At 45.0% G+C, this 24900-nt stretch overlaps 1 protein-coding gene across 1 annotated transcript in view; it reads right to left on the bottom strand.

Moving 5' to 3' along the window:
- Positions 1-24900, bottom strand: part of LOC126541881 (acetyl-coenzyme A synthetase, cytoplasmic-like) — a 59063-nt gene that overhangs the window by 9510 nt on the left and 24653 nt on the right. Inside the window, exons 5-13 of the mRNA XM_050188837.3 lie at positions 23707-23782; positions 21802-21907; positions 15112-15227; positions 13029-13221; positions 11767-11900; positions 9686-9818; positions 5154-5210; positions 4495-4575; positions 1944-2052 (exon numbers count right to left, since the gene is read on the bottom strand). Coding sequence (XP_050044794.1) covers positions 1944-2052; positions 4495-4575; positions 5154-5210; positions 9686-9818; positions 11767-11900; positions 13029-13221; positions 15112-15227; positions 21802-21907; positions 23707-23782 — 1005 coding nt within the window. The remainder of the gene's footprint in view (positions 1-1943; positions 2053-4494; positions 4576-5153; positions 5211-9685; positions 9819-11766; positions 11901-13028; positions 13222-15111; positions 15228-21801; positions 21908-23706; positions 23783-24900) is intronic.

The raw sequence follows: 24900 nt of genomic DNA on the forward strand, positions 1-24900 counted from the left end.
ATAAATGTTTCAAAGAGAGCTTTTGAATTCCTTTGAATTCCTTTGATACACCAACGACACGAATATGACCAGCAGACTTTATTTTTTTGCAATGTTATACCTGGCTACACCAGAGGTGATCATATTCCTCATCCCAATTTATTAAGCCGATATAGTATTTCTTTATCACTAGCAGTGCTTTACTAATTTACTTTATTTACTTACTTGGAAAAAGAATGCTTTTTTAAGCATAATATGTAGCCTGCCAAACGCTGCTGGCTTCGCAAAGAGGAACCGACAGCCTGACGGCAAAGAAACCGACGTCGTGAGGACGCAGAATAATCGTGCGTATGTCCGTATGATTTACTTTTTCTGCACGCTTATAGGCGGTGACTAGCATCTGATACTTGCGACGTGCATCGACAGCCGTTTCCCGTGTGAATGCGCAAGCATGAAGGTACGTGCAGATTTGGTGTCCCTCTTGTCTTTTTGGTGTCCTGGAGGTGCTTCCATGATATAATAAACAATGACACACTGTTTACATTCAGTACTTGCACAAATTTTAGAGTGCAGCTCTTCGACGCCCGTTCCTGGGTTGAGCGTCGCCGTCCATCGGCGTAACCACGCGAGCGCGCTCGTACCACTGCCCACGTGTTCGTCGTCTTCTTCCACAGCTGGCTCTGATGCCGCTCATCATGCCAGCGTTCCCATACTGTCACCCCTCCCCTCTGCCAAGGTGCTGACGGCACTGGCCCACTGCCAGTCGGCGCGGTGATTTCAGTCTCAAGTTCTTTGCCCCAATATATTGCTCGCGCCTTCGTCGTCGTCGCCTTCCACAGCTGGCTCCGATGCCTCTCATCACGCCAGCGTTCCTAAACTGCTCCTACCTCTGTGAAGGTGCTGACGGCACTGGCCCACTGCCAGTCGGTGGCTCGGTTTCGGTCTCAACTTTTTTGCCTGAATATATCGCGAAATGAAAACACGTATACAACTGCGCTCAAATTTAGCATTAGAGAGTGTCGTAATTGTCAGACATATTTTTTACTTCCCTTCACCGCAGTACATGGTGTATGCCTCACCGCAATACATTACAGTATTGCGGTGAAGCAACTAAAAACGCAAGTGATTGTGTTAGTTTAAGGTTGGCTTCTCTACAGTAAGATTGCTTGTGAGGAGAAGCACGCGTCACACATTCTCTTCGTCAAAACATCAAATCTGGAAAACATCATTAACTTATTTACCTATGCTTTATTTTTTTTACTTGAGAGGCTTTGGGACATGCACTTACAACTTCCTCACGTTATTTGTCAAATTTCTGTAGCCTGCAGCATGGTGCACAGTAGCCGGAAGGAAGAAAGTCGTTTCCATTAAGTTATTTGCTGAGTTCTTAGGTATGCATAGGCTTGCTTGAGGAGCATATTATTTCTACGATAAGGCTCGCAGTCTCTGCGAGTCGCTGTTGCATCGGTGTCACAATAATACGAGATAACCGGCGTTTTCGGTGTAAGGCGTTTCACATTCTTTTAAATTATTTTTTTTTTGCTTGCGAATTACTTAGAACCACAGGTACGCCGACCATGGGCATCTGTGTAAGTTCGCGCGGTACAAGACAGCACATCAGTTTTTCAATATTTGGGTTGTAACTATGGGCGCTGTTTATAAACATAGTGCCTCTTTACGAGCTAAGCCGCTTAGCTACTTCACTTAACAAAAGAGAATGAAAAATTCAGGCTACGTGGTGCAGCCCTCCAAAGTTTATTATGCAAGCCGCTTTCTCGGAACAATGATCATCGACGCCGCTACATTAAGCAAAAAAGAAATAATTCTAAGGAACTATTCCACTGCAAACGGACAACGGTATATTCCCTGATTGAAGGTAGAGCATGACGCTGCCTTCGCCTTAGACGGGGAACACGCGTTGATGCCTGTCGCTTTGAAACGCACATGAGCTGTAGCGCACTCACCGTCGCCAGTGAAGTAGTATCCGGGAAACTTCGTGAAGTAGCTCTTCTGGAAGCGGTCGTGATCTTTGTACAAGGTGCGCATCATGCCGGGCCACGGTTTCTTAATAACCTGAAATTGCCCCACGAACGAAGGAAAATACTTCAAAGTGCGCACTAGACTTTTTTAAATGACACTAAGGTTCGTTCCTCAGAACTGTGGAGGTAAGAAAGAAAAAGAGAAACAGAGGATTTTTTTCCCGAAGCGTAGTGGAAGGTAATGCATAAGTCGGTAGAGATATATACCATAAAGTCGATTCTCTGGCCTGCTACACCACAGTGCGATGAAAGTATATTTTTACGGATAGGAAAAGGGGAGGATCATGCTTGATGACAAGGCAGTTATATTACACCGAGTGAGTGATGCGTTCAAAGTATAACAAGCGAAACATGAACGTTAGGTGCGCATGCGTGATATGGGAAGGCACAAGCGCATTACGCAGAAGGGCATTTACTCGCAAGAGACGAACACAGCATGTATTCTGAATGTCCGACGACTTCGCGTATGGCGGCGTGTAGTGCACGTTTAACAAACGCACACTAGTCGGGCGTCTTACGGCCGGCCATTGAAACATGACTCAGATAGATTCGAACTGCAATTTTGTTTGCAGGTTCGTGCTATAAACCAGAGTTTCAATTTACGCACACATGACGATGTCACTGAGTGCGACGCAAACGTTGGATACTACTGACTAAATTTGACGCTTATTTGCAGTGGTACCGAAACGAATGGTAGCGAGGCAAAAATTGTGGCTCCTCTATTAGTCAGAGGTAGGAGCTGTTTCACACCGCTGCGCCAAAGTCTAGTATAGTGGACATGATTTCGTAACAGGCTCGTTGCAAAAAGGTAGGAAATGTCCACTATATGTAAACGAACCATACTCGACAGGAACATCATCATGCGGGGATTTACAGTGGAATCTCGAGTGAATCTACTAGTCATGCGTAGAACCACATGAGTTTACCCGTAAACCCAGCACCTCAAGGAGTCATGTCATTGAGGTATTTATAGGGGTTCGCGAATTCGAATATTTCAAATAACGAGTCGAATATTGTACTATTCGATTCGGTCCTCGAAATGAATAATCAGAATTCGAAAATCCGAATATCTGTCGAACATTTCACGCCGTCGAATTTGCGCGATAAAACATGAAACTGGAAGGCAAATGCGATAACTTTCATCCCACCCGCAGTGGTCGTAACGTATACTAGAGCTCACTGCGTTGCTAAGAGAATCGGACTCTTCCGGTAAGAACACAATCAACGACAATAAAATGTTTACACATGGTATTCTGCGGTGCACATTGTTTGGTACTATCTATAGATGCAGCACCTGTGCCCTCGCATGGGATTAAATCTGAATGCGTTCCATTTCAACGTACTCGATACTACAGTGTAACAATTTGCCGAGACCATTCGACCTACAAAAGAAAGTTGTTTTCACTGTGCCATCGACGCAGACGACACGCGTTTCTGGTGTGTTTGCGAAAGTATACAAACAGGTTAGTTAGCCCGCAAGGCTGCATTTTTAAACTTTCCTCATTGGAATGGCTAACAGCCCCACGTGCGACACATGCAACATCGACGAGACGCTCGCACATATTATCTGTGTCTGCCCGCGGTATAGCGCTCAGAGACAAGGGATGTGCAGAGTACTGGGCCAGTTGGACAATCGTCCACTATCAGAACTAAAAGTTTTAGGCCAATGCTCCGAAAGAACATCCGCGTTCAAGGCCTTACTCCCGTTATTAAGGTTCCTGCGGTCTACAGGGCTTCACGACAGACTAAGAATGCCGCCCACTACCGCTCTGTAGTGTACGCGATTTGTTCGTGCTTGTCTCTCTTTCTTCCTATCTCCCCCTTCCACTCTGTTCCTCTTTTTATTCTCCTTATCCTTCCCCCTGCGCAGGGTAGCCAACCGGAACTACCTCTGGTTAACCTCCCTGCCTTTCTCTGCATTATGTTATCTCTCTCTCTCTCTCTTTATACAATGACGCTTGACCACACATTCTCCGAAGAGCCCTCAAACTGCTCAGATGTTTCTGAAAATGCTTCTTTTGTGCTATTAAAAGAGCATGCGTTATTATGTGCAGTGTAGCAATAAATTCTAAGATGTTTTTAGTTTCAGGATGTGACACTTCTGTATATTAATGCTGAGAAATCAGCACACTATTCTCAAACAGTTTGGAGAATGTTCGACTTTGATTCGATTAGCTTCTAGCGGCATTCAATTTGGTGTCAAAAACTAATATTCCCACACCCTTAAGTTAGCGATTCGTAGCCGAATACTTTTAATCTGTGTTAGTTCTAAAGTTATGACGAAACACATACTTTGGTACATTATTCTCAAACAGTTTGGAGAATGTTCGACTTTAGATTCGATTAGCTTCTGGCGGCATTCAATTTGGTGTCAAAAACTAATATTCCCACAGCCTTAAGTTAGCGGTTCGTAGCCGAATACTTTTAATCTGTGTTAGTTCCAAAGTTATGACGAAACACATTCTTTGGTACGTACCAAATATCCTTCTCCTGGACCTTTGATCTCCTTGCCATCCGGGTCGAGTATGGCTGGCGCCACACCGAAGAATGGGAGTGTCTGCGCAAATATGAATTAAAGAAAGAGAAAAAAGAAAAGTAATTACCGCGGTCAACACGGCGCACACTAAGACCGTAGTTTGCGGACATTATTTCTCTCATATTTTGTTCATTATTTGTCATTTGTCCTGCCGAGTTGTCAATTGCGGCAATAATGTAGGGCAAGGATGACGCACAAAAAGTATTGTAAATGAAAGAAACTGTAAGAAAATACTACCCGTAATCTCGAAACTCCTCGGTAGGCAGTCGTGGCTAAGAGGGATTATTTTACGCAACCAGCCAAAATCAGCGTTCATAATATGCGTAGAGAGAATGTTTTGCGAAGCAACTTTGCTGCCTTGTATTTGTTAAATCATTCTAATTTACTTGACTTCACTTACTTAGGCAATCTTGGTAACAGTAGTAGACGTTATTGTCAGGGGCTGGTGATAATTAACATGCCCTTGTAGTAAGTAAAACAGAATGAAAGCAACACAGCTCATTTCTAACCTTTTCAGCAACACTGGTTTTTTAGAAGCTGGGTTTTAGAAAGCTTCTAGAAGTATGAACGAGGATTCGTAGGATTTAATCCCCACTCACCGCTGCTCCGGGCTTCAGGGGCGTGCAGCCTGGCAGAGGCGTGATCATTTGTCCGCCCTGTTTTTGCGGGACAAAAGAATGATAATAACAAAGGAAAAATGTAGATGAGGACATCATTTAGACAAGTTAAACACTGAGTCGCCTCGACTGCTTTCGGTAATTGTGAAAGTCAGTTTATCCTGCGCAAATGAGGGCGTTTGTATATCGAAGGAATAAAGTCCCTAAATCCTTATACCGAGAGATGAAAGAAAAAAATATCGTGAGGTAATATTTGATCTTTAATCAGTCGTATGCATCCAGGGGTATTTAGTCAGCATAGCGTACGTTTTTTCAGCGAATCAGTAGGATTTATGATTCGCTATCATTGATCGAGTGGTCGTAAAGCCCAAGGCTGTCGAGCTGACTGTTGTTATCGAAAATGTTGCGATTGTGCGCCATTCCCTGTGTTCATATTGCCATTTTAAGTCAAAGTATCACTACCTTACACACGACGGGCGGACGAATCTACTCTATGACATCGACCTTCTCAGACTAAACAGTTTTGCACAAAACTCTACTCTTAGGTTGCACTAGTGCGGTACTTGAAGTGCACGGGCTTAAGAGACGGTTTAGAGTGTCCTTGTGTATGGTGTCCCTCCCACACGTACTCAGTGCTTACTCTCTCCCTTTCTTCCTCTTTATGTTTCCCTTTCCCCCAGTGTAGGGTAGCAAACCGGATGCTGCTCTGGATGACCTCCCTGCCTTTCCTACCCTTGTTTTCTCTCTCTCTCTCTCTCTCTACTCTTAGGTTGAAAACTCGACTGTGCGCGTGCGATGAGTCTCTAGAGCACCTGTGTCACTGACCGTCCTTTGACGCTCAACGACGCACTCTACAAGCTAAACTGAGCCTGTTAGATAATGGAGTGCTCTCGGAGGAAAAGATCCTGGGACCGTGGCCTATGCATTCTTGCATGCGAAAGTCCACAAAAGCCCTTCTGCACTTCTTGAAGCCTACTATATACACTGTACGGGCGCCTGTGACAGTGGGCATTCCTCTGCGACTGACTCTGCGAATGTCTGACTCTTCATTATTTTTCTTATCTCTCCTTATTATCTAGTCTTCCCCTTTCCCCCTCCCCAGGTGCAGGGTAGCCAAGGCACGTCGCGGTTAACTTCTCTACATTTCCCTTTTCGTTTCTTTCTTTCAGTTCAAGAAACAGAAAAGAAAAAAAAAACTCTTGGTTTCAAAGCACAAAACACAGTCACATTGGCAAGCAACACGAACATCACTGCTAATGCGTGCATGAACGTTCTGGCAGCACATTGCTTTTGGTAAAAAAAAAGCTAGGGCAATCTTTTTCGGAGCTGCTGCTGCTACTGATGATGATTTATTGGCATCCTCTTTGAAACAGGGCGGTGAGAAATAGCCACCTAGGCCTGCTTCAAATGACCACGACTCCATCTATGGGCGACTAGCGCAACTAACCTGAAGAGTTCTGTCGGTGTCATTTATATAGCGGCGTGCGCGTTGGTGCTACAGTAGATAAAGAACTTCGTGTGAGAGTGTGAGCAGGCTGCGATAACGTTGATGCTTATTCTGCATTTTTTTTCTTTCTTGTTGCCGTCCCTCCTTGCGAGCTCTCCACCAGGATGTGTTCTTCTTTCTGCCCATTTTCTGCCTTTTTCGTGTGTCGCATGATAGCACACTTATTCTTATTTTTTCTTCAAGCTCTATTTACAGTAAATTTCAGCAAGCACAAAGGCCACTCACTGTAGTTTAGCCGCAATTGCTTAGCATTCCTCCGTAGCTGACCTATATTATAAGCAGAACCTCGACGAATCGAGCCTTCGAAGGCACGGACAACAATCAGCAGCCCGTCATTTTCCTCTGTCAACTTGCGAGATTAAAGTTACCCCACTCGTCAATTTCTGCGCACTGCAATCGTGGCGAAGCTGCATGCTAAGCACACGGGCAGCGCCAGTAAAATATATCGGTCTAGTTGTATATCAGTCTAGTCGTTCGAACTGCTGGCCATCATAAAGCATCGTGGAAAAAAATATTAATAATAACCTTTATGTCACGAATTATATTCGACTGTCAATAAATGCTTGAAATTGACGTAATTTTATGCCAAGGCGCTGGAGACTCCATTGAAAGCAAGTCGAGGTGATAGAATGTCTTTGTGTATATTCGAATGAGTTGCACTTTATTGTACAGTCAGCCATGCAATGTTTCTTTGTAGAAAGAATTGAATCACCCGCTCTAATTACATCATGCGCAAGCTAATTATTAGCTACAAGCGTCCGTCCCCCCTTTCCAATACTAGAAGAAAATAAAATTCTCGATTGCTACCGAGACGCCCTGCGTAAAATGTCCCGCCACACACGATAGCGCCTTCAGCAGAGCGGTCGTATGTAATTAACGATGCATTCCACTGAGAAGTAAAATGGAGGTAGTTATATAGCCAGAATGTTCCTATTAATTTATACTTAACGTCCGTGGCCTATTATTTGCCACCATTGCACAGAAACGGCAATAGTAGGTCGCGCTACACAAATGTGTACGCCGTGACTCAAGGGGGTAAAACAAAATAATAAGGAGGACAAAAGCGGCAAACATTTCGGAGTATGCATCAAAGTAGTGATCGGGCGTCCTCTGCCTGTGCGGGGACTTGGACGCAAACAGCGACAGATTTTACGCCTTTCACTCAGAGGTTAACATTTCTATCGCTACACCAAGGCCCGCATTCACAAAAAAAATAAAATAAAAAATAAATAATGAGAATTTATTTCACTAGAACTGTTCACGCGAGCAGACGACAGCCAATCGTGCCTTTGGACATGTTAGCAGCTAAGTATCGACATGACTGCGCAGCGCAAAAGAGAAGGACGCAAGAAAGGACACAACACAGGCGCGGACTTCAACTATGCTTCATTCACGAAACCGCCAGAAATATAAATACTTTAGAGATAAACAAAAATGAAAGTAAATCTTTTTCATGATGTCACACTTCTCATGATGCCCTATCGCAACACAGCGAGATACTTAATTTTGTTTTTGGTGGGAGCAATAGAAGGCATGCTGGTGTAAAGGTCCCCGTCTTTCTCGCTGCGCAGTCATGTCGATATTGAATCATCTACTCGCCCAAGCTTCCACTTTTCACTTCAGTAGCTAAGGTTGTCAGTCTACGGGAAAGAACGCTTACGAGCGTGATAGTCCCCGAATTCGGTCCTATGGACCTTATGCATGACGGAAGAGTTATGCTCTCACAAAAGAGACTGCGAGAGCTATTTTAAAGAGCAAAGGAGCAGTGATATCAGCTCATCACACTACCCATCAGTCGCTCATTTGAAGTGAACTGTAGTTATTCACACAATCTACACGCAACGCAGAATACATTCGCGCCATTCCACGAGAAGCGGGATAGTTTTTTTCCGATTATATCCGCCGCTATCCTCACGTCCGTTACGTCGTCCGGGATTTATCTAACGTTACTTAATCCCTTTATTCCTGCAATTAATTGCTTTATTTTCCGCTTCTCACCGTGCCCCGTCAGCTTCTCGCTTAACCTCTACCTGATTACTAAATATGTCTTTTTAAGGTGGCCCTCGAAATATTCTACCAGGTGCAGAGCAGCCAGGCACAACAGAGTCGTTCTCGCTTTAGGCTGCCGGTGGAACGGCCCAGCCGAATGCTTGTCACATTTTTTAGTGTGTTGTAGCTTCTTAACCGGACACAGTCATATGGCTTTAATTCCTTTTTCTGACTCTAAAGGAAGGTAAATGATTTCTTTCTTCTGCACGCCCTTCTACAATGAAATCGAATGACGACGCTTGAGCGGAACAAAACCTGCGCTTTAACCGAAATACAGAACTGCAGTAGAACGCTCCGCCTCGGAACCGATCGCGTCGACGGAACCAGCCGAAAGCGTTTGGAGTGCTCCGCTCGTGCCAGGAGAACGAGGAGCCGCATTTCAGAGCATCCGTCGCGCTTGAAGACGAGCAGCTCATAAGAGCCGTAATGAACCTTCGCAAAACAAGTAAACAAGCAAAATGAACGGGGCCAACACAGCTGTCATGTCAGAGCAACGATCTCAGCCGTTTTCCTCAAGAACGTTTATAGAACCATTACACGCCTGGATTCTCTGGCAGCGTTCGGGCTCATAAAGTGACGTGCGAATTGGTGGAGTTCCCGATGTGTACAGACGTCAGTGACAAACTGTGGTGTCGACTCGCACCTCTGGATGAAGCGGCGCCCTCCGTTTTCTTTCTTTCTTTCTTTCTTTCTTTCTTTCTTTCTTTCTTTGCCTTAACCCCATTTCCTCTATGTAGGGTTGCAGTAGCAAACCAGGCTCGCGTTTGGTTGAACCCCATGCCCTTTCTTTTATCGTGTCTCTCTCTCTCTCTTTCCAGAACCCGCATCAAGCTTCCTCTTCACCAGACGTACAAATTTAGGCTAAGCTCGGTCGAGTAGAGAAGTGGGCTACTGCAGGCAGATAACGGTTACCGTAAGCTATAAGGTATTCAGCCTTTCCAAGGCTGTGCCTCCTCACCGTCTCCGTTTGCCAGTACGTGTCTAGAACGATGCACCGGCACTCGCCGACCACGTGGTGGTACCAGAACCAGGCGTCTGGACCGATGGGTTCACCCGCGATCCCCAGCAGCTTCAGCGACTTTCGGCTGTGTCTGCAGAGTAAGGATACTGTCAACGAGGAGAACGCTTTGCCTTATATATGACGCATGAATAGACGAGACACAGGTGGAGAGGCCACGCTTGACAATACGTTACTGCAGCCAGAGAGGGTATACAGGCTTGTCATGCTTCTTTATATATTCATTATGAAGGATGCAAAACAAGTAAGTGAGTAATTGAGTAAGTGAGTAAGTAAGTAAGTAAGTAAGTGAGTAAGTGAGTAAGTAAGTAAGTAAGTAAGTAAGTAAGTAAGTAAGTAAGTAAGGAAGTAAGTAAGTAAAGTAAGTAAGTGTGTAAGTAAAGTAAGTAAGTAAGTAAGGTAAAGTAAGTAAGGTAAATAAGTAAGTAAAGTAAGTAAGGTAAAGTAAGTAAATAAAGTAACGTAAGTAAGGTAAAGTAAAGTAAGTAAAGTAAGGTAAAGTAAAGTAAGTAAGGTAAAGTAAAGTAAGTAAAGTAAGGTAAAGTAATGTAAGTAAAGTGAGCTAGAGTAAAGTAAGTAAGGTAAAGTAAAGTAAAGTAAGTAATGTGAGGTAAAGTAAAGTAAGTAAGGTAAAGTAAAGTAAGTAAAGTAAGGTAAGTAAAGTTAAGTAAGTAAAGTAAGCAAGTAAGGTACAGTAAGGTAAGTAAGGTAAAGTAATGTAAGTAAGGTAAAGTAAAGTAAGTAAATAAATAAGTAAATAAATAAGTAAATAAGTAAAGAAATAAATAAGTAAATAAATAAATAAACGAAAATTTCCACCTGTTTATACACACGCTCAAACATACGCGCGCATACAATGTCATCTAACGCTCGAACTAGAGACAGATTAAGGGTATTGTTGAGGCCTTATCCCGCAATAACACCCGTAGCACAATCGTAAGCCACCATGCTATCCGAGGCAGCATATTTCCTTGGTCGCACAAATAGTTATCGTTTCGAGAACGCAGAATGCTTGTTTCATTACGTGCACTTTTCTAACGTAGACTAACCTCCCTTTATATGTGGTGATCGTACCTAGCTGTACCACAGAGAAAGCGCGCAGATATTTTGTTCTTTACGTAACTGACATGGAACGCATTTTTCGAAGGCCCAGATTACGTCACTCATGACCTTTGACTTCCTGCTGCTCGCAGAAAGGCAGGCTTATGAAGTTGTCAGTGGAGGCTTTGACGTCATTGTCTGCACGCCAACACGCATGTACAGTCCGCAGCTTGTAAGCGCATGACACATTTATGGTGGATGATCTTGAATGGCAAATCGTCACGGGAAAAAGCTTCACCACAGCGACAATTTTTGATTTGCACTAATTGCCGCAAGCGCGCGTGGGCGCATCTGTGCGTGTGCGCGTGTGCGTGCGTGCGTGTGTGCGTGCGAGTGTGTGTGCGTGCGAGTGTGTGTGCGTGTGTGTGTGTGTGTGTGTGTGCGTGTGTGTGTGTGTGTGTGTGTGTGTGTGTGTGTGTGTGTTTGTGTGTGTGTGTAGATACGTGTCTGTGTGTGGGGGAGGGGGGCGTGTGGGCGCGTGTGTGTATACGTGGATACGTGAGCACGCGAACGTTTTTGTGTCTATCTACATGGACTATTCTTTGCGTTCAGCAAATTTTCAGCCGTGGAAACGGTGTGTTACTCTCAACGTCGTTTTATGCGTTATGTATGTTGGCATGTCTGCGTAATAAATTCGAGCTGGCAGGTTTGTAGCAACTTGCATACCACCACTGTCGAAAAGCCGCGGTTTCTTTCCTTCGTACACTGGACTAATCACTGTGCAAGCCTATACTGACTACCTCACCGCGTAGAGCTTAAATGTAAACAAGAATGTTTTATAATACATATAACTCAGAAGACAAAATGAGGGGAAAGTGAATTGATGAGTCTACAGCGTAAATATAAGCGCTTATATTTGGGAACCTCGAAGCAGGTTATAAAAAGTAACTGGGCATCGAAGAACTGTTCAGGCCACTCACTTTTTGACGAACGAGTCACCGTACTTCATGAGGGCGCGAATAGCCGTGGGTGCCGTGTAGAACTTGGTGACCTCGTACAGGTCGATGATTTCCCAGAAACGTCCGGGGTCAGGATAGAAGGGCACCCCTTCGAACTGCGCACAGTTTACGTCGTACTCTGAGTTTAACTATTCTGGTAACCCTTTGACAAGCCACAGTAGAACGGAACAGTGCAGCTGCGGCATGTAGGGGTGCGGCAGAATAAGTAGCGACGGTAAATATGTTCGGATGCTGAAGTAGCAGAACTACTGCATTTCTTCCAGTTTAACGGGCACTGTCAAACAGGTAGTTCGTTTACGGTGCTAGAACACAAAAACTGACAAACTGACTGTAGAGTGGAAAGCATGTGAATTGAAATGCAGTGCACAGAATTATTAATGCATCCTTGCAGTTAGTTTCAATGCCCCATTGCTGGTTCAGACCACTTTTCCTGCGTAGGGTTGGCAGTATAGATTAAAATAAAACACAAATACCACACTAAAACAAATACAGCAATGATGGAGGTCTTGTGAAAGTACTTTAAGGGGGGGGGGGGAGGGTCATTTTGTTAAGGTATTATCTCAAATCGTGTAACAATATTTCGTGCAAACGTACAGCTAGTACAATAGAGTATGACTACATGCAGTTTCCGACATTATTGACAGTTACTGCGATTTTTCAGGAGCTTGACGGAACCGTAGAAAAGGCGAGGACAATGAAGGCACGTTATTTTGGAAAGACGATGCCCAAGCTGGAATGCACCGCTGCAAGATATATATTGATAAAGGAATGTAAATTAAGCGAACGCCTAAGAACTGAATATTACCTTGGTAATTTTGCTAAGGTACAATTACTTACGGTCAAAGCAGGATCCTCAGGCCTACTGTGAGCTCGAGAATGACCTTGGAAGGCATTGTTGGCTGTTCTAAGATACTTACATTAAAAGCTCGACAGACTCAAATTACGGCGCCCCCAACATTTTTTGGCTGATCAGAAGATTATGTCGGGGTAAATTTTGTGCCTCTAGCAACAGTTCAAGGGGAAGGGGAGGGGGAGAGAACTTGCCTGTCTCCCCCCATTCCCTTCCCCTTTCCTTAGACAGGTCCAAAATTGTCCTGTCTAGCGTCCGTGCATCGTGTTTTTTCGTGTAGAAATTTCTGTTATCTCTCGACTGCTTTAGCAAGCTGAAATCGTCGCTGCAAAGTACAATGCTAAAGAATCCTACTCATTCCGAGCGTACTCACGAGCACGCTGGTAGCACCGTTGGCGAGCACTCCGTAGACGACGTGCGTGTGTCCCGTGACCCACCCGACGTCAGCCGAGCAGAAGAAGACGTCCTCGGGCCGGTAGTCGAACGTGTAGTAGATGGTGGAGAGCGCGTACAGCAGGTAGCCACCCGTCGTATGGATCACGCCCTTCGGACGACCCGTGGAACCGCTGCGAAATCGGCGAAATTGATGTTGCATGAATATACTTGAAGCATGCTGCTTCTGCATCTGAAATGTTGGCGCACGGAAAGAACGCTGTATTTGTTTACTTCTTAAGCAATGCACTTAAGAATTTCGCCCTAGAAATCCTGCTGTGATTTGTGAAGTCAGGAGTGTGAGAACGTTTGTGGGGAATCCAAGAACAATCCAGTCCGTCTACAGCTTACCTGAAGCTCCGTCCTAACCTCTCCTCTGAATCTCTTCCTTCTCTTAACCCACAGCTGTATCCAACCGTGCTCCGATTTGGTTAGCCCCCTACCTTTCCCTTATCACACTCCCTCGCCTATCACCTGATAGCGATGTAACAGATGTATCAGCGCGAGGACATTGGACAGCACCATAGCCGGGACCGAATTTTGGGGGATGTTTCCGGCCTTATTCACGGGGAGTTTACCGTGTTTCTCACAGGACTGATTAGTTTCATGACGTAAAAGCACTACCTTCTGGCTTCGCCACTGGCCCGTAGACAGGACCGGCAAGTTTCATATACATTCTAGACAGTTAAATTTCCATGGTGTTCCCTTCGCGCGAATCGCCAGGTATATTATTTTGTCTTTTTCTTCTTTTCCCCTCTTCCTTTCTTTCTTTCTTTCTTTCTTTCTTTCTTTCTTTCTTTCTTTCTTTGCCACGCTTCATCAGTATATATGCTGCAACTTTGACCTTCCTATTGCGTTGCAGAGATACAAGGTCGCAACTTCGGCGCGCTTAGGCTTTTACCGAGGCGGTGAGGTGTAATAACATTGGTGCACTAGTGTCTCGGCGATCATTGGAAAAAGAAATTGTTCTGCTAAACAAAGCTTGTTGCCATTGTAGGGCATCGTACTACTATGTTCGGTATTTCGGGAGCGCAACCTCCCCCTGTAAAGCTGTCTCTCTGGCTCTCACCATGTGTACGCCTGACTTGTAAAAAAGCAAACTTTAAAGGCGGACAGTTTGCTTAGAGTGGCAGCACAGTGCGACAGATCATCCGTTCATTCGTTTGTTATTTATTTATTTATTTATTTATTTATTTATTTATTTATTTGTGGTAGCGTTCATAGAGAGCGATCCTGCGCACCTCCGGCCAAAGCTGATGTCGCCACTTGCACGCGTTTTAGTTGTCATGTTCGACAGACGGCTCAAGATTAGCACGTTTTAATTACTTCGAGTCCTCGTAGAAAAGGTTGATCAAGCACTGCTGCTCCTTTCACCTACTTTAGGTCAGACAATAGTTGGCTTATGAGAGATGAAGGAAAAATTACAGCAGTAGAAGAAATGGGGCAGTTTTGTGGGCTATAGAGTGTCGAGAACGTATTGAGTCACATATGTTACCTCTTCACTGACCGTAGCAGAAATGATGATGATGACGACGACGAGCACTCTGCGTCGTCATGGTCATTAATTCCACTGCATAGAAAAAGCCTCTGCCAAAGAACAGCGACAGAAAAGTGGTAAACTTTTGGGTATGGACAGAAGATTGAAACCGAATATCAGGGGGTGCAGGCGCGGCCACATCGTGACTCCAAAGTGGTACTTGCTTACGGTTACTACCCACTGAACTGGTGAAATCAGCCAGCTCATATTTTGCCGAGCTCAACAAACTGCTCTCAAAACTGAGTGTACTAGCGAGTAAATTACCTTGCCGAATACAGCCTATTGAGTGCTCTAAACATAAGAGTCCATGCCAGAAAATGTCTTGTACGCTTCCAAGCTATACCCTTCAGGAGGACATGTACGATTGCACTAGTTCTTTGTACACACTATACGGGAGAAAAACGGTGGGGCAACGATTCAACGTGTGTGGTTACTGCGTGAGGTACGTAAGCGGTGAAGATGGTCGCTTACAGTGAGAAGCACGAACCTCGTGTAGAGAAGGAACAGCGGGTGTTCGGCCTCGACCCAGACGACGTCGCATTCGGTGCTCTGGCGACTCACTTCGTCGTGCCACCACGAGTAGACATCCTCAGTTCCCTCTTGCTGCGTACCGGCAAAAGAAAAAAATAGGAGTGGCAAAAATTTACGGGCCTCTAAGACAGAAAAGAAGAGGAAAAAAGCAAGGCATGGATGGTAAACACAATAGCTTTCAGTTATCTACCTTACACTGGGGAAGAGAAAGCGAGGGGGAAAGAGGTCAGATTTAAAGAAAGGAAAGAAAAGAAAAGAAATAGAAAGTCATACGAAGGTTGGTGGTTCGGTTGCCACCTACCGTAAGGTGCCTTCCATACCGCTTTAATTTCAGTTGTCCTTAATTCCACATTTCAACAAGGAAAAAGTTGATTTCTCCCCTGCTTTCATTAGCTTCATTGTCTCTTGGCTACATGTGGTTACATACGACCTCTTGGTCGTATTTTTTTTCTGCTGTATTTGTTGCCTACTTTGGCGTAACTCTATGACCACCCCTTGTACAATGCTTAGCGCAACGGTATTCATGTATATTGACACGTGTACTTGTTTGTCTTTATCGGGCGACACGTTTCACCACCTAACAAATGTTATCGTACAGCGCAGGACGCACCTGCATCTACCGGAAGTTTCTGGAATGTTATCGATGCTTCCATCCGCTGTCTGTGACCGAACCTTGTGTAATCTGATCGCATGTGTGCGCGACGCGAATGATGTAGAACTTTGTGGAAGGCACGCGGGTCCCAGCGATTACTCTGGAACATTCGATGACTGATGTATAAAAGCCGAGGCACTTGACCCGCTGATCAAATTTTCGACGATCGCCGACCGTGTTCGCCGCTATCGCTGTGCTATAAGTGTAGCCTGTTTTTGTGGGCACAGGTTCGCCCAATAAAAGTTAGTTTTGTCTTTCACAGTATTGCTACTGTGTTTTTCAACGTCACCACCACGTGACAATATATAAGCCCCTTTGTATATTTTAATCACTTGAAGTGTCTTGTTGTGTTTTGCCGACCCACCACTGCCTTGTCTATAACCCTCGGTGTAGGCTTGTCTCATTATGGCACACCTCGCTGGCAAGTCGCACTGCGCTGTATACGCCTACATGTCATAATAAAGTCAACTATCCAGTTTCTCGGAATTCCTCTGGGTTAACATAGGTGTGTTCCATATTTTAGTCTCTTCTTGACAAACATGAAATATTATATTAGTTCTTAAATTTATCGTTAAACTATGAATTGTCTTTACGTATCTTCGTAACTTTTTTTTTCGAAGTTTAAATTGCCGGGATTCCTTTTTCGTGAACAAGTCAGATTCGCAACGCAATAACATCGAAGCTCGCAGTGATCTGCCACGTCAGTGTTTGCGACGCAGGCTGCCGCGAGCGAAGGCTCCAGGCAACCGCAGCTGTTGGAGCTCTGTCGAACGGTGTCGGTGGCGAATGGAATGCTGCATGTACACGTGCGCCGCGAATGCTGTCCGATCCTGACTGCACTGCAGTCGTGTCGCTTTCCTTTGTAAAGTGCTTTGACAGGAGGTATTCATGTCTTTCAATTTACCACCGCTCACAAGGCTGTCAGGCATATTTTCTTTTTTCCCGCGAGTCAGCATCGGCACCGAGTCGACCAGGTGTGCTTCATTCTGGAGCTGCATGGTGGAAAAGTTTGCGCAGCGTTTGCAGATCTTGAGGGCGTGCGATTATCGCACGATCGAGTGACCTTCGCGGTCGTTGGGCGCTGTCACTATGGCACCAGAAAAGGCGAGCTATCGAAGAATAAAAGGCGGCTTTTACACGAACTCGACAGACACCGGTTCGAGTTGGCTGATCGGCATGAAAACTGGCTACTGGCTCGCTGAGAGCCAGTTAAAAACCCGCTGAATACTGAACTGTCTGAGTGGGCGAGCAACGAGGTGTGTGTGTCCGGTCTAGTCCTATAGGGTGCCTAGATGTCCTCGCCCGAGTGAGGAAGGAGGTGTGCATTGAGGCACCCTACCTGGTCCGGTCAACCCGCCTGTTTGGTGCGGGTCCAATCATTCGACTCGCTCAGAGAATAGCACGTACACACGTGGTCGTGCGAGATCAACAGAGAGGAAGTGGTTTTTCTGTGACGCCGTCCTCGAGTTCGCTGTCCATTTGTGCTGTCCTATGCTGTCGCGTGAGGTAAAAGTGTGGTCATGCAAGAACGGTTCAAGGCGAGAAAGGGTGATCTCAGTGGGCACAATGTCGACTCGGCCCGTAGTCATCGAGTTCATGTACACTATACCACGGCAACTGTACAATCCGCATCTACATGTGTTAATGAGTCGCCTGCTGTCACGTAACCCCTACACTCATCAGTGGCGGTGTTTCGTCTTCACGAGCAAGCTTTACTGGTTGAATGCTGACCTTACTTTCTATACGCAATGAGGGGGCTCAGAAAACAGACCGCATCATATTAGTGACTCCAAGATGTGTGTTTCTGTTGATTAATCAAGAAATTATTAAATATTTGAGCGAGCGAGTGAGCGTCCATCGATGGATTGACCAGACAATACGACATAAAATTAACTGATTGAATGGGAATATCGGCAACGCTTGTTATCAACATCTTGCAACAGAAAGTTTATAACTAAATTTCTCTGCCATTATTATGCAGCTGTGAAAGAACATGACACGGGATCTAGCATATTATTAGCGCCCACCACTAATAAGTAAATGCGTTATGAATAGATCCCACTCATAGCCTGAACGTTATTAGGATTTTAATTCGGATTTTGGTACTGCATTTGCGAAACACGTCATGTCGTTAGGGTGTAACGATCTGTTGCTGTTGCAAGGCAGTGAAGCCCATTCACCATATTCGCCTTGTCGACTATACAGACGGAGAGTTACGAACCGAATACCGGGAAAGAGAGTTCAAAGACCTACCCAAGCATGTCGTAACGCATAACGCAGTAAGATCCCCCCTCTCTCCCCAATGTCCTTTTTAAAAATATATATATATTATTCGGCTGGTTCTTTTTTCGTTCGTTTATTTTATTTTTCTGCTGTGCATGTAAAGTACAGACTGCATCAATCGGTATACCACGCCAAATTAATGCACCGTCATCTCGGTCGCTTCCGATGATACTGACTATAGTCATAATGGTGCTGCTAAAGATAACGCCGCCGCCAAAATGTCAAGTATACATCTAGCGACAATGTCCGTTGCTCCTTAGTAAGTACGCGCGATGTAGCTCACTCATTTACACGAATGTAGGGACGGCCACTCAATATCTGTCTCTTGAACTAACGCAGCCTGTAGTGCAGCTGGAGAGTTCTTGTTTTCTCTTTTTTTTCTGCGAACGAAAAATGGCCTTCTTTACGTTATATCCGGTGTCAACGACACAATAAAACCTCGTCCTCACCGAGATGCCGCCCGCCATTGAAAGTAAAGATAGCCTTTTAAGGCAACAAAAGTGTTTTGAACTCTGCTGCTACATTGCTCGTATTGAGTGACACGTGGGAACGTTGCCCGTGTAAAGCGGAGACGAGTTGTCGGACAATGAGCGCCGATAATGGACTCACCCAATCCTTATTTGGCGCTCGGTTCTGACTTCTGAGAACCCATGACGGCGTCCCTGCCCGACTGCACCGTCACTGCGGTTCAAAACTGCTCTCGGCTGGTTCTCGCAGTGATTAAGTTGCTTGAGGAACGCCTCGATATTTGAAAGTAACCGAAAACGAGCACTTTCGCCTCGAGAATGACCAAAGGTAGTTGCTGAATCGCGGTTGAAAACTTAAGTCGAGATATACTACCCTACGCTTCATTCCAGGAAGTTCGACTGCTGCGTTAAGTACAGAGGGATGTTAAAGAACACACGGCTAAGTGGAAGTCGGGGACATCCTCTATTTATTTGAGCCGTTCTGATGCGTAACACTGTGCTTTCCCTAATTTGATCAACGCGTAAAGCACCCCCCTCAAATTTTACAGCAAATGTCTCAAAGACTTGCGATATAGGCGTCCTTGGGGATGAAAAATTAAGGTAAGTGTTTGCTCGAGCACTGCAAAAAAAGATCGAAATTTTAAAAAGAAAACAAAAGAAGAAAAGACAGATTAATGTAAAACTTTCGCTAACGTCTCTCCCCATGGCCTAAGCACCATACGATGTGCTGCCTCTTATGAAGGATAATTTGATTGCTGTGCAGCTTCCGGCAGCGCGTCTGCAAATGATATGTAGGCGGGCCTAATGGGTCTGTGCTCTTATAGGCTTATCCTCCTTCCTGTTTTTATATGGTCGACCCTTTTGGAAACGTTCGTGGTAAACGGCTTTCGACCGCCATAATTCGCCTATTGAAGAAAACATGAAAGTAACGTACCACCACCAAACGATCACCCTCTTCACGACGCATGTAGCGTGTGCTTAAGTTGTAAAGAAAGTCAAAGACAAATGAAGGTAACTCTCACGATCAAGGTCAACGTGATTAAAAAGAAGGAGGTGGAAGATGGGGAAGAGGAATAAGGAAATCATGATGAAGAGGTTGCGGTTTTCGTTGTTGTTGTTTACAGGTGGATTTAACCGCGCAGATGGTTAAACCTCGCAGACATCTCCAATCCGAGCGTATTGCTTAACGAAGTGCGCGGCTACATGTGCCGCAGTGTTAGACAGCGCGAGTGTATGTCGCGTGTCTCCGACGATGCCAAGAAAGAGCAACAAGGGCTGCTGTTGTGAAATGGACAATGCGATGTTCAGGCAGGATGCGTGCACTTAAGCAGGTCCACAGTGTACCTGCTGATCATTCCTGATTGATTGATTTGTTACACGTCATTGGAAATGTTAGAAACAAATGTGTCTGCACAAGAATGGCCGAATCGAGCGTGTTGGAACTTACTTTTGATAGGATCGCAAAGCAACACGGAGACACAGAAAGAACATGTTTTTTTTTTCTTGCTGTGTCTTCGTTACGCCGGGCATTGCTGTCACGATCAAATACCTCACGGGATTCTCCTCGACGTTAAATTGTTCAAATGATGATGTGAAGTCAATCATTGAAGCTATTGTGGAGTTCAATAAAGCACTCGACGGCAGTCATTTGCAGGAATAATAATAATAATAATAATAATAATAATAATAATAATAATAATAATAATAATAATAATAATAATAATAATTATTATTATTATTATTATTATTATCGTGCACATCCAAGCATACGAAGTCAACGTGAAGGGAAACTTAAGTGAGGTGGTGAATCCAATGCAATATGACATAACCGCGATGCGTACTATTGTGTTCATTTTCATTCTACGCAGAGCGTAATCTCATGCAACGTTAATTTTCCTCACCGTAAACGCGAGCATTTACCGTTCCCCTTCGGTCGAGCATGAAACTAGATATCATTATCGAGAAGCAGCCTTGCTCGCTTCACGTTTGCCCGACTGCAAGGCGTAATCGGTGGCGTCACCCACGGACATCCGCTAAGGACGTGACAATGCAGCTCTCCGGCAGTTCAGTTTCCATTTTCTGGGTGAAGCTGTGCGCTGTTCATTACACTGTAGAAAATAGCAACGTCAACTTTTTCTATATGTCAGGCAACGGGTATGAACTCCTCGGATTAGAGGCTTCAAACCTTCCATTTCACTCAGTCGTCTCGGTCTTTCGGTTAAAGTTAATTAGTCTATGTTGTAGTAATTCATTATCTAACCACAACCTCGAGTCGTCTTAAAATGCATGTATTGCATCGGTCGCAGAAGCAATTCCAAGGAAAGATTTTACTGCATCTTTCCCAACTGTGAAAAGTGTTGAGCGCCTTTTCTGAGACACCGGTGTGATGCTTGTCGAGGGAACAATAGTGATGTGAGGTGCATGGCGCATAGAATTACGACCCATATCTGAATAGGTTTAAAGCTGCTACACGTGCTCTCTTCTGTTATGTATCGGTTGCTGTGGAGAGGTCGAGGTACAGAGCACTTCGGATACTTTATTTATCTGTATTATACAACAGTAAATAAATAAATAAATAAGTAAATAAATAAATAAATAAATAAATAAGATGTAACTGAGGGACTTGAGGAGCCTTCATGCACCTGTTCATTTTTATACAGGTAATGTATTGAATTTTTTCCTGTTCGAGCACATTGCTTGTTTTTACTTTCTTCCATTCTTTTAAATCACACCTCCCCCCCACCACCACATTCCCCCCCCCCCCCCCCGCCCCCTCATGACACGCTGATGCATGGTCACGCGCTACTAAACCGAAGCTGCCCTGCACAGCCGCGCACTCAAGCCAATAGCTTATGTGGACTGGACTATCATCGCACTTCATTCTGTGTGTTCGCGGAAAGAAACAGTGTACATGCTACACTCTACCCGACAGAATACACCACCAGAACGAAGTGCTTAACACGCTTATTTCTCGCTTTGACTACTTTCTCGCTTTGTGTATACGCAAGCGTGGCGGAGATTTGTGGAATGTATTCGCAACAAACTTCAGTTGTAAGTCCAGCGTTGTCCTGTCCGTTTCTTTTTACTTGTGCTAACGTCCGTACTTGCTGGAACCCCTTATACGTTCACCATACACCAACTGGCCCAGCAAACCGCACTGCTAAATTGAACACTACCGTTCGCCCGACGTCAAGCTGGTGGGAAGGAGGTAGGTGGGAGGATAAAACGGTATTTGTACACTCACAATTTCGAGAGATTCTTTCGAATAGCCGTTGAGCAGGTTGCCTCCCGAACGAAGGTCGCTCGACAGAAGGTGGCGCAGGACGATGCACGAATCGACGGCGTGGTTCCTGCGCACACCGGTGCCGAGAGTATTTACCAAATGAACGGACACTGCACAATAAGGACAAGGCATTAAAGGAAAAAGAAATCCGCTCTTTAGTTGGCTCCTCGGAAATCTTCACTGTCATTATCATAGTTTCCATCTAACGTTCTAAACGAGGGCCAGTGCTCTAAAGTTTGAGGAAATACGAGAAAGCCTATTGGTTCTCCTTAAGACGTTACAGCACATTATTTATGTTTTAAACACGCCCTAAACACCGCATTAAGGTCGAAGCAGCCTCACGTCAAAGTAAAAAAAAAAAAAAATTAAAAGGAAAGTAAAACGAAGCTTTGGTACCTTGACATTATCGCCTATTCCCCGTTTTGCGCAACCAATTTAACTTGCGCTATAATGACAACGCGTTTCATTTCCGTCTACTGCTTCGGGAATAGCGCGCGCCGTGACGTCCCCGTGGGAGCAGTCAGTTGGCCACTCCCTGACCCGGTACAGAAGTGCGTGTGGCCAACCAAGAAGAGACTCGGAATGGACAGCGGGCTAATACCGGGCACGGTGCACTCCGAAGCGCGAGTGACTCGGCAGGCACAAAGTGCTCAGCCGGCGCTAGCTTTGAGTGGCCGCCGCCTGTAAGCAGAACCTTAACGATTGATAGTGGCGCGAAAAGTATTGATGCCGTGAGAAGTATTCGTTTGTACTAGGTGAGGGCGAATAATATTCCAAGTGTCGAATATGAACCGAATATTACGCACGATTAGTACTCTAAAAGATACTGCTCATTATTTTCGAATGATTAAAAAAAAAGAAAAGAAATACTAACCAAATAATTCGCTATAGGCGACTGCCAAAATCTCGTTACTGTTCTCCGTCTGCTCGTATCGCAAATCGCAGATTTCAGAGTATCGCAAATTATCAGTGGCAAGTCAACGACAACACTTTTCGAAGTAATGCAGGAACGAAATGGGGAATGCAAGCCTTGTTTTCAGTCCGCTTGACAACACATGAGCATTGCTTGTGGCCTGACGTTTAGTATTTTCGGTAGTCTAGTCAGGTAGCAGTTTTGTCTGTTAAGCTACCACTAGTAATATTTTTCTTGCAGCGGGTCCCTTTAATTGTCCTGTACGGCACACAAGTCCTTCAGCAACTTTATTTTTCTTTCTTCCAGAGCTTCTGATCTTTTTCGGCAACTATTTTTAAAGCGTTTTTGGAAAACTAGTCTTACAGCAGTTATTAATTCCCGGAAAGTGCGTCTGCGATCAGGCTCTAAATATGTTGAAGAGCTGTTTGTGCAGTTTTTTAGTGACACTAAGTAATATTGTGCTTAGAAGTCGTCCGTCGTTCCTGATGGTTAGATGTCGTTCTTGCACTAATCAGCACAGGTGTGGTAGCTAATTATGCCGAAACAAATATTCTTGCTGTAAATATATGCGTCTGCGTTTGATCCTTCGATATTCGATTCGATAATTGCCTGTTACTATGTTTGTTTTCGAAAAGTTTATATTCACTCAACTCTAGCTTGTACCTTAATTACTTGGACAAAGGGCCGTATTTGTAGATGGTTGCTCTCCCCTTTTCTCTCGCTTTTCCTGCGGCACACGCCAGCCCTGTCAACCCAACTGTTTTTTCCCCTTCGAATTCCGAACACAGAACGCTGAATTTCGAGGTCGACGCCCTCACTCTTTTTTCCTGGATGTCTTGAATGATTCATGGCTATTTTTCTACGAGGCAAAAAAAGCAAAAAAAAAGAAAAAGATAAGAGAGAGAGAGAGAGAGAGAGAGAAGAGAAATAGAATAACAACAGTTACGTCATACTTCTGTCGGCACAGTTCGATCGCTTCGTCGGCGATTGGCTTGAGTAGAATGAGCTTCTTGCCTCTCCAACTTCCATCTATTAAGAGAGAGAGAGAAAAGAAAAGGACAAAAATGAAGGAACGGATTAGTGGAACAATGAAGCTACGCTGTTTGACTTTTTTGCCGTGTTTACTTCGCGTTAACTCCACAGCAAAAACCCTGCAACGTAGCTCGATATAAGAAAAGTAGAAGCAGGAAACTCGCTAGGGAACTTCGTAAAAAAATCGTAAGAAAAAAAAGAGAGGAGCGAGTCTTTGTAACTGCCACTCATTCAGCAGTCGTCCGGGCACGTGGCGTTTGTTTTCATATTGCTTGGACGACGGCCTGTGGGCGTCTTATTAATCGCTTTCCTCGTTTGCTAGATACATCTCGGTGGCGGCACACTCGGAGGAAGTAGCGGACTGCTGAGCTGACCTCTCTCTACCGTAATGACGCACGTCTCTCTGAGGAGGCCTGAAGGCGGCGACTGAATGCAAAGAGAAGAAAGTAGACGTAGCTCGAGGCGTGTGCTACACCAGTCTTCCTCTGATATATGCCTCCCGCATTCGAAGATGCATTGCGGAAGAGAAGCACAGAAAAAATGCTCACGTACGGCTCGACGGAAAGCGGGAGCTTAGCGGCTTTCGACTAAGCTGCTTGGAGACGCACAGCATCGCTGTGCATCGGCGGACAGCTAAGTAGAGAGCGAGATGAAACAAGTCGCATCGAGAGACGCGATGTAGTGCTGACGATTCGCACGCAGTGTCATTATCCGTTGGCTTAGTGCGGTTTTGTAAAGAGAGATTTATAACAACGTAACGATGGGGGTGTGTATTAGCGCTGCGTGCGACGTTGCGCCCGTTTTCGGGAGCGCCGGGGACAGCCCGCTAAATATAACGGTTCGCCAACGCAGGCGCTCTGAATGAAAACCATTGCAGTGCTACCTGTACCTGAAACCCATAGCGCAAAAAAAAAAAAAAAATATCGAGTTGAGATTTCCATGGACGCCCTGCATCTGAGTTTCCCTGACGACAGGTGCCGCATCGCTCTAAAGTGCCGAGAATCAAGCGTTGCAACGTGAGCGTGTCGGCATGACAGCGTAAGGTATTCTATGGTGGTGTCAGCGGGAACGCGGACACAATAATGCACTGTATGTCGGCGTTTGCGTGTATTGGT

The sequence above is a fragment of the Dermacentor andersoni genome, chromosome 2 (genome assembly GCF_023375885.2).
Source record: "Dermacentor andersoni chromosome 2, qqDerAnde1_hic_scaffold, whole genome shotgun sequence".
Taxonomy (NCBI): domain Eukaryota; kingdom Metazoa; phylum Arthropoda; class Arachnida; order Ixodida; family Ixodidae; genus Dermacentor; species Dermacentor andersoni.